This window comes from Salvelinus sp. IW2-2015, linkage group LG13 (genome assembly GCF_002910315.2).
Source record: "Salvelinus sp. IW2-2015 linkage group LG13, ASM291031v2, whole genome shotgun sequence".
Taxonomy (NCBI): Eukaryota; Metazoa; Chordata; class Actinopteri; order Salmoniformes; family Salmonidae; genus Salvelinus; species Salvelinus sp. IW2-2015.
The window spans coordinates 39,140,964-39,151,307 of NC_036853.1; the positions used below are offsets into that span (position 1 = coordinate 39,140,964).

At 44.5% G+C, this 10,344-nt stretch overlaps 1 protein-coding gene across 3 annotated transcripts in view; it reads right to left on the reverse strand.

The window, feature by feature from the left end:
- The window catches only part of wwtr1 (WW domain containing transcription regulator 1), a 96,788-nt gene extending 88,246 nt beyond the window's left edge, over nucleotides 1-8,542 (reverse strand). For 2 of the 3 annotated variants that reach the window (XM_023998208.2, XM_023998207.2), the window contains exon 1: nucleotides 7,804-8,542. In XM_023998208.2, coding sequence (XP_023853976.1) covers nucleotides 7,804-8,207 — 404 coding nt within the window. In that variant the 5' untranslated portion in view covers nucleotides 8,208-8,542. The remainder of the gene's footprint in view (nucleotides 1-7,803) is intronic. The other variant, XM_023998209.2, reaches the window with a different exon arrangement.
- Nucleotides 8,543-10,344: the final 1,802 nt, after the last annotated feature.

Below are 10,344 nucleotides of genomic sequence, written 5' to 3' on the forward strand. Positions count from 1 at the left end.
CGCTAAAGGGTAGAGCTGCCGCTTTCAAGGAGGGGGACTCTAACCCGGAAGCTTACAAGAAATCCTTCTATGCCCTGCGACGAACCATCAAACAGGCAAAGCGTCAATACAGGGCTAAGATTGAATCCTACTACACACGCTCCGACGCTCGTCTTATGTGGCAGGGCTTGCAAACTATTACAGATTACAAAGGGAAGCAGAGCTGCGAGCTGCCCAGTGACACGAGCCTACCAGAAGAGCTAAATCAAGCTAAATCAAGCCGCGAAGCGAGCTTCTACACTCGCTTCGCGGCAAGCAACACTGAGGCCAAATGGATTACCAGGACGTGTGCTCTGGGCATGTGCTGACCAACTGGCAGGTGTCTTCACTGACATTTTCAACATGTCCCTGATTGAGTCTGTAATACCAACATGTTTCAAGCTGACCACCATAGTCCCTGTGCCCAAGAACACAAAGGCAACCTGCCTAAGTGACTACAGACCCGTAGCACTCACGTCCGTAGCCATGAAGTGCTTTGAAAGGCTGGTAATTGCTCACTTCAACACCATTATCCCAGAAACCCTAAACCCACTCCAATTTGCATACCATCCAAACAGATCCACAGATGACGCAATCTCTATTGCACTCCACACTGCCCTTTCCCACCTGGACAAAAGGAACACTTATGTGAGAATGCTATTCATTGACTACAGCTCAGCGTTCAACACCATAGTACCCTCAAAGCTCATCACTAAGCTAAGGATCCTGGGACTCAACACCTCCCTCTGCAACTGGATCCTGGACTTCCTGACGGGCCGCCCCCAGGTGGTGAGGGTAGGTAGCAACACATCTGCCACGCTGATCCTCAACACTGGAGCTCCACAGGGGTGCGTGCTCAGACCCCTCCTGTACTCCCTGTTCACCCACGACTGCATGGCCAGGCACGACTCCAACACTGGCATTAAGTTTGCAGATGACACAACAGTGGTAGACCTGATCACCGATAACAACAAGACAGCCTATAGGGAGGAGGTCAGAGACCTGGCCGTGTGGTGCCAGAATAACAACCTATCCCTCAATGTAACCAAGGCTAAGGAGATGATTGCGGACTACAAGAAACGGAGGGCGGAGCARGCCCCCATTCACAGACGGTTGTAGTGGAGCGGGTCGAGAGCTTCAAGTTCATCTGTGTCCACATCACTAAGTACCTGTCATGGTCCAAACACACCAAGACAGTCGTGAAGAAGGCACGACAAATCCTATTCCCCCTCAAGAAACTAAAAAGATTTGGCATGGGTCCTGAGATCCTCAAAAGGTTCTACAGCTGCAACATCGAGAGCACCCTGACTAGATGCATCACTGCCTGGTAGGCAATTGCTTGGCCTCTGACCGCAAGGCACTACAGAGGGTAGTGCGTATGGCCCAGTACATCACTGGTGCTAAGCTGCCTGCCATCCAGGAACTCCACACCAGGCGGTGTCAGAGGAAGGCCCTAAAAATTGTCAAAGACTCCAGACACCCCAGTCATAGACTGTTCTCTCTACTACCGCATGGCAAGCGGTACCGGAGTGCCAAGTCTAGGACAAAAAGGCTTCTCAACAGTTTTTACCCCCAAGCCATAAGACTCCTGAACAGGTAATCAAATGGCTACCCGGACTATTTGCATTGTGTGCCTCCCAAACCCTCTTTTTACGCTGCTGCTACTCTCTGTTTATCATATATGCATAGTCACTTTAACCATATCTACATACTACCTCAATCAGCCTGACTAACCGGTGTCTGTATGTAGCCTCGCTACTGTATATAGCCTGTCTTTTTACTGTTTTATTTCTTTACTTACCTATTGTTCACCTATCACCTTTTTTGCACTATTGGTTAGAGCCTGTAAGTAGGCATTTCACTGTAAGGTCTTCTACACCTGTTCTATTCGGCGCACGTGACAAATAAACTTTGATTTGATCTGTTCAATGGGAGTGGTACTTTATTATACAACAATAGGCTATTTAATACTGTAAATGGTTTGCCTAATGGGGTAACTTGGTGAGATAATGTTCAGAGAATCCATTTTGGAAATTTGGTGAAAGTATTCCTTTTCTCTATGTTTCCCAAGGATTCGATTAATGTAGAGCAAGTGTGAAAATCACAGCAAAATYTTTGAATGCCTTTTMCTCCTAAATGGGATTATACATTTATGAACTTTTAAAGCAGCATTACTTGTTTCCTCCAACTACATTGTATGAGATGGTAGGTCACATATGCTTGTGCTTCTCTGAATGCATATCTCCCTCCATGTACACAGTGGGGAGAGGGAGTAAGTGGCTCGCTCACACAACAGCTGACAGCAAAACAGGGACAGGCATTTACTTTTTTTAGCAGGAATCAACATAACGCATCGACTATTATTGTAATGGTTTTAGTAAATAATGGTTTAAGTACAATCTACATGAACGTTGTGTCGCATAATCACAGAAAATTACAGACTTATGCAAAATGCTTTGGTGAGAGGAAGGCAATGTCGATGTCAGTAATTTTCGGTTTATTGTCCCAGCTCTACATGTCTGACCTATTACCAGGTGTTACCACAGGACTCAAAAAAATGTCAGGACTCTAAAGCCATAAAGGCCTTAACCCTATTATTTTTCATTTGAGTAGTACACACAGTGTATCCCATCCTTTTTTGGAACATTCAACTGTACAGTAAAATTCTGCAATAGAACAAAGAAAAYGTTCTGAAAAAACGAATGCCTTAAAGGGTTTTAAAAGGCAGACAGGACAGGAGACATGATGGAGCAGCAGTGGCATCCTTAACAAAGAGCTCAGAGTGAAACTAAAAAGATCCAGTAGCTTCGGGACGAGCAGGCAGACTTTGTTTTCCTGCCTAGTTAATTGCAGGGTGCGGTGAGGCCGGGGCTCCCAGCTTTGTTGGTGGTGACAGAGCCAACTGTGAAAACCTCTGCATGAGCAGGCATGTTCTCTCCCCCGGCCGGGAACCAGAGAAAGGAGAGGGAGAGGAGACACCTCCTTGAGCCTGGGGTTAGACTGCAGTCGTTCCCTCCCTTTCCTTTCCTTTCCTCCTCTCCACAGGTGCCAACAAGAGAGCTCACAAAGAACAGCCTCAGCCGCTCCGTCTTTCCATCCCTCCCCTCAAACTCTTTCCCTGCCTCTCACTCCCACTTGTTCTCCTTCCACTCTCACACCCTTCTATTTCTCTCGTTCTCTCCCTCCCACTTGTCCACCCCCTCTCGCTCTTTCCCATCTCTCAGTCTCTCCTCCCCTCTCTGTTTTTCTCCCATTACAAAATCGTCACATGCAAGCAGAGCCAACCCCCTCTCCCTTTTCTGTGGAAAGTTATCTAGCTAATGAACAGCCAGACCTACTGATCAGTGTTCTGTCTGTTCCGTGGTTGTTCTCCTGACGTGGCTAGTTCTCCTGAGGGTCAGCATACAGCCAGCCAGCCATAGAGCCAGGCAGTACAGACCAGCCATGTCCCTCTGCTTCTCTCATCATCTCACACTATGTGTTTACATTTCAGCCTGCCTGTTTCCTGGGAAAAACACCCCCTCTGTATTGTTATTCATTATTTCACCTGGTCAACTGGCGTTTAAGCTAATGTTGAACTGATATGGATTACTCTTGGAGACAATGAACATCAGGCTAATGTCTTGATGGGCTGTTGATACTGTTAAATAGAGTAATCCAGGAACAGATCTAGGTAAGTGTGTAAAAAAAAAATACAAATGAAATAAGAAGTGTATAAAGTGAGTATGTTTTAGCAGAGAGGCCTCTGCTGCAGTGAGACTTTGTGGAGATCAGGGTGTGTTCACACCTTCTATAATTGCTGCCCCTATAGAGGACACCCTGCTAAGCTGACCCCTACCACACAGCCCTAACCTCTGCCTAGTCAGATAGCCATGGTGACCCCTGGGGCAGGGAAGAATGGCCTGGTCATCTTGTTCCACAGAGTCAAGAGTCACAACACTCATTTGCATTAAGACTGACTGTCTCCAGCAGTAGAGGTATGAGCCAGCAGAGGAAGGCTCTGCACTGATAAGGTAATCACTTTTTATTTAGTTTGTCATTTTTATTTTCAGAGGTAATCCCTTTCTTATGAAGGTGAACAAGAACAGGGATCACAGGTGTGTGTGTGTGTGTGTTTGAAACAGGTTACAAAACAGAGCCTCACATTGATATTGTCAAACACACACATTTCGTATCAGTATACCTTGGGCATGTGCTAAAGTGAGAGGTGAAAGGTCACTTATTCTGAAAAGAGGGCGCTGGAGGGAATAGCAGCTGTTTTACGGGCTCCTGACCAATTATGCCTTTTTTGTTTTTTTTTCTATCTGATCCTAACTTTTTTTGTACATAATGTTTCTGCCATGATTTCCTATGACCGAAAAGAGCTTCTGGACATCAGAACAGCGATCACTAACCTCGATGTGGATTTCTACTTCAATGACACTGAGGCGAATTACATACTGCACATTCCGAACCAGGCCCAAATCGGTCTTACCTCATTTCTACCAGCATGTCACCTGTGCAACTGGAGGAGGAAAAACAAAAACTCTATATCACTTTTATTCCACACACAGAGACGCAAACAAAGCTCTCCTTCGCCCTCCATTTGACAAATCTGACCATAACTCTATCCTTCCGATTCCCGCTTACAAGCAAAAACTCAAACAGGAAGTACCAGTGACGTGCTCAATACGGAAGTGGGCCAATGAAGCGGCTGCTCAGCTAAAGGACTGGTTTGCTAGCACAGACTGGAATATGTTCCAGGATTCATCTGATGGCATTGAGGAATTTACCATATCAGTTATTAATAAGTGCATCTACGATGTCGTCCCCACAGTGACCGGACGTACATATCACCACCAGAAGCAATGTATTACAGGCAACATCCACACTGAGCTAAAGGCTAGAGCTGCTAATTTCAAGGAGCAGGACACTAATCCAGACATTTATAAGAAATCTGGCTCCGCCCTCAGATGAACCATCAAACAGGCAAAGCGTCAGGACTAAGATTGAACCCTACTACAACAGCTCTGACGCTCGTAGGATGTGGCAGCGCTTGCAAACTATCAAGGATTACAAAGGGAAACCCAGCCGCAAGTTACCCAGTGACGCGAGCCTACCAGACAAGCTAAATGCCTTCTATACTACCTTCGAGGCTAGCTAAACTGAACCTTGAATGAGTGCTCCAGCTATTCTGGGCGACTGTCTGATCATGCTCTCCATAGCCAATTTGAGTATGACCTTGAAACAGGTTAACATTCACAAGGCAGCAGGGCCAGACGGACTACCAGGACACATACTCAGAGTACGTGCTGACCAGCTGGCAAGTGTCTTGACTGATATTTTCAACCTCTCCCTGACCCAGTCCGTAATATGTAACATGTTTCAAGCAGACCACCATTGTCCTTGTGCCCAAGAACGCCCAGGTAACCTGTCCTAATATTTATATATTTCTTAATTCCATTATTTTACATTGAGYTGTGTGTATTGTTGTGAATTGTTAGAACCTAGCTCCAACAGTCCAACAGTGCAGTAGTAACACAAGCATTACTCTACAACCCCAGGTAATAAGGGTAAGCAACTACACACGGGGGCCCCTCAGGGGTGCATGCCTAGTCCCTTCCTGTACTCCCTGTTCACCCACGACTGCTTGGTCGTGCACTACTCCAACACCACCATTAAGTGTGGGCTCCCGAGTGGCGCAGCGTTCTAAGGCACTGCATCTCAGTGCTAGAGGCATCACTATAGACCCTGGTACGATTCCAGGCTATATCACAACCGGCCGTGATTGGGAATCCCATAGGGCAGCGCACAATTGGCCCAGGGTCATCCGGGTTAGTTCGTGGGTAAATAAGAATTTGTTCTTAACTGACTTGCCTAGTTAAATAAAGGTTAAATAAATCAAAGTTTGCAGACAACACAACGGTGGTAGGCCTGATCACTGATTACGATGAAACAGCCTATAGGGAGGAGGTCTGAGACCTGGCAGTGTGGTGCCAGGCCAACAACTTCTCCCTCAGTGTCAGCAAAACAAAGGAAAGGAGGTGATCGTGGACTACAAGAAACGGAGGGCGGAGCACGCCCCCATTCACAGACGGTTGTAGTGGAGCGGGTCGAGAGCTTCAAGTTCATCTGTGTCCACATCACTAAGTACCTGTCATGGTCCAAACACATCAACACAGTCGTGAAGAGGGCACGACAATGCCTCATCCCCCTCAGGAGGCTGAAAAGATTTTGCATGGGTCCCCAGATCCTCAAAAAGCTATACAGCTGCACCATTGAGAGCATCTTGACTGGCTGCATCACTGCTTGGTATGGAAACTCCTTGGCATCGGATCGTAAGGTGCTTACAGAGGGGAGTGGCATARAGCCCAGTACATCACTGTGGCCGAGCTCCCTGCCATCCAGGACCTCTATACCAGGCGGTGTCAGAGGAAGGCCCTAAAAATTGTCGAAGACTCCAGCCCCCCAAGTCATCGACTGTTCTCTCAGCTACCGCATGGCAACCGGTACCGGTCTGGGACCAAAATGCTCCTGAACAGCTTTTACCCCCAAGCCATAAGACTGAACAGATAATCAAATGGCTACCCTGACTATTTGCATTGACCCATTTTTTATTTGCACGAGCTCTAAGCACACTCACTGGACTCTCCAACACACACACACACACGTATTGATATCACACACAAACACACATACTTTCACACACGGTGCTGCTACTGTGTTTATTATCTATCCTGATTGCCAAGTCACTTTTTCCTCTACCTACATGTACATATTACCTCGTACCCCAGCACATTGACTCGGTACCGGTACCCCTTGTATATAGTGTCATTATTTCTATTTTATTGTGTTACCATTTCCTTTATTTCTACGCTAATTTCTTACTTTGCATTGTTGGGAAAGAGATGATAAGTAAGCATTTTACAGTAAAGTCTACACTTGTAGTATTTGGCGCATGTGACAAATAAAATATGATTTATCCCTGTGCATGGGTGAGGATTAGAAACACTACAGCCATTGTGGTTTAACCGGCTGGGGCTCAGAGAACGAAACCAAAGACAACTTCACTGCTGTTGCACAATACACTAGAGGTGGTCTGTGATCACATTGCACAAGGAGATACTTCACTAAAGTTTACTAGGGCCAGGTGTTTGTTTATATTATTATATAGGTCTAGCACAACACACTGACTAATTCTAGCAATGAGATTAACCTTCCAGCCTGCATGAAAAATTTGACAGTGTTCACTGCAAGCACAGACAGGTAGGCTGCGGCTCACGCAAAATATTTGAGGCTATTGGGTTCGACTTGTGTGAACAATGCCGCATTCAAAACAATTGGGAACTCTGAAAAATACGAGGTCTAATCATGACATCGTGATCTTCAGGTCGGAAAGTCAGACCTCTAGAAAGAGGCCGAGTTTGAATTCCGAGTTGGATGATCGAGTTCCCAGTTGTTTTGAACGGACTGAAGTCGTAAGTGGGAGATTTCCGAGTTCCCAGTTGTTTTGAACGCGGCATAAGTGGTGGCATTATAGGGTCTTAGCTGACAGCGCCAAACAAAGACAGTCAAACTGGCCGCACAGCGCTCAAAGGGGCCACTTGTTCCGCACAGTGATCCAAAACTATTGTTGTTGGGATTTACACTGAAATTACACTTATTTTCCACAACCCATTTAGGCCCATCACTTGAGATGAACCAAAGTTATCTGAAGTGAGGCTTGCACTGACTGAACCTGGTGTTTTGTTTTTTAAAGGGACTGGGGACATTTGTGTGTTTTCTGTATAATAAAAAAAACCTTACTTGAGAAAGTACTTCTGTCCAGTTGACGTGTAGGCCATCTCCCATCCAGGAGGCAGGGGCAACTCTTCGGCAACATCGAAAGACTGGTGCCGGATGTGCGAGTGTTGTACTGGGCTTGGAGTTGGATTGGCTCCCAATCCGAGCTGTAAGGACGCGGGCGAGGAATGTGACCGTACGTGTTGTACGGTGAGCCTGGGCGGGTGGCTGCCCGAATCAGTGCTCGATTGTCGGGAGTGAGATCCAGAATCTGGCTCCTTGAAAAAAGACTCGGGTAACATTTTTTTCCTCCATGAACTGGGTTTCGGGTTCATAACCGAATCAAAAAGCGCCTCAAGATCCGTATCAGGGTCCTGAGCGACATGGATAACTTGTTGTCCTGGCATTGGCTGCAGTGGGTTGCTCATTTTGGCTTAGTAGAAAAGTTACAACGCAATACAGAAAATATACAACGAAAACGTTTCGAGGCGAAGAGAGATATCAAACCTTGAGCTCTCTTGAAACGTTCATAAACCCTCCTCTGTGTGGACAAAAATAGTTATCACCTTGCTGCCGTCAAACTCGCGTTAAAACAATTCTGAAAGAGTTAGATAAAAAAAAACACTAAAATGTATCCTTACATTAGAAAAGTAATAAGAACTGTACTTTCTCTTTGCCTCGGCCAGTTCGATAGCTCTTGTTGGTGCTGCCCGAACTTCACTCCCGTCCCAAAGTTTAACTCAACTTTTTTACGACGCCTGTGTCAGCAGTTGTTCATGAATTATTCATGAGCTCCTGCGCGAGAGGGGTTTYGGACAGTTTCGTGATTACAAAACAATCTCTCAAACGACTGAAACTATTGATGGCAGGGTGTAACAATTATGAAAATGTTTAAATAGTTACAACTCAACGCCACAAAGTTGCGGAATAGAGTTGAGAGTTTGTTTTAGCAATAAATCACGGCTGCTTCATTCTGTTACATTTGGAGATAATTTGGGGACTGTCTATAGGCCTAGAGACTATGAATTTAAACGATGTTAAGAATAGTTCCAGTTAGTTGAAAACTGTCCACAGAGCCTATCTGTCGATTGGACAAGTGAAATCATTTTGAATGTAAGGTAGTGAAAAAATTACCCATCTGTTGAATAATAACTTGAAACTTGTGAAGTTCTGAGATGTTTTGTCATTAATTTGCCCATATATAGTAACATGAAAGATGTAGGCTACCCTACTTTCTCCCTCCATAGTGCATTTTCACTCCCACTTATTCAACAGAGGCCAATTCTGTATAGTGTGTCCAGAGGCCTACATTAGAAAAAATGACAAAAACACTGTGCTTGCTATCATTTCATTACTATGTCAACATAAGTTAGACTACTCATGGTGGATTTTATCCAAAGTTTCTTTTTTTAATCTAAAATATCCACTAATGAGTTATTCCTCGCAAAACCCAGACAAAAATAAAGACCATGATTTTGGAAAATTTCACGAAATTTAAACTATTGAATAGTCTTTTTGGCAAAGGATTGTCGATATATATTTGAGATTTGTATCTAAAAACATATGAGAAATAATTGATCAAAGTTGGCATATTTATTACATTTTGTCCTCACCCAGGCCTCCTTTAAGACTCCATAGAGCTTCATCTATAGGTGCTAAAAAGTAAATATTGGTGTCATAAGAAGCTTTACCGCTTGCTCTGTACGATGAGTAGTATTTAGATWTTTTTTWAAGTTTTTTTTAAAGTTTTACATTCATTTATGAATATAGAAAAATCAACATTTAGAAAAAGTATTTTTTTTAAATATATTGTTTAACATAATATACTCTGAGCATATCAAAGTTCAAGGGTGAGATCTCTGCTACTTTTATAGCTATGATCCCATTTGTAAGCATAACCAACAGTGTGAATGTGAAAATGGAGTCACCCTCTGCTGGTTATTTGCAGGATGCTATGTTCAAATATATACAGTGCATTCGAAAATTATTCAGACCCCTTGTTACTTTACAGCCTTATTCTAAAATTGATTAAATTGTTTTTCCACTCATCAATCTACACAAAATACCAAATAATGACAAAGCAAAAACAGGTTTTTAATTATTTTGCCAATTTATTCAACAACAAAAAAACGGAAATATCAAATTTACATAAGTATACAGAGCCTTTCCTCAGTACTTTTCAGTACTTTGTTGAAGTACCTTTGGCATTGACTACAGCCTTGAGTCTTCTTGGATATGACGCTACAAGCTTAGCACACCTGTATTTGGGGAGTTTCTCCCATTCTCTGCGGATCAACTCAAGCTCTGTCAGGTTGGATGGGGAGCGTTGCTGCACAGCTATTTCCAGGTCTCTCCAGAGATGTTCGATCGGCTTCAAGTTCGGGCTCTGGCTGGGCTACTCAAGGACATTCYGAGACTTGTCGCGAAGCCACTCCTGCGTTGTCTTGGCTGTGTGCTTAGGGTCGTTGTCCTATTGGAAGGTGAACCTTCGCCCCAGTCTGAGGTCCTGAGCGCTCTGGGGCAGGTATTCAACAAGGATCTCTCTGTACTTTGCCCTGTTCATCT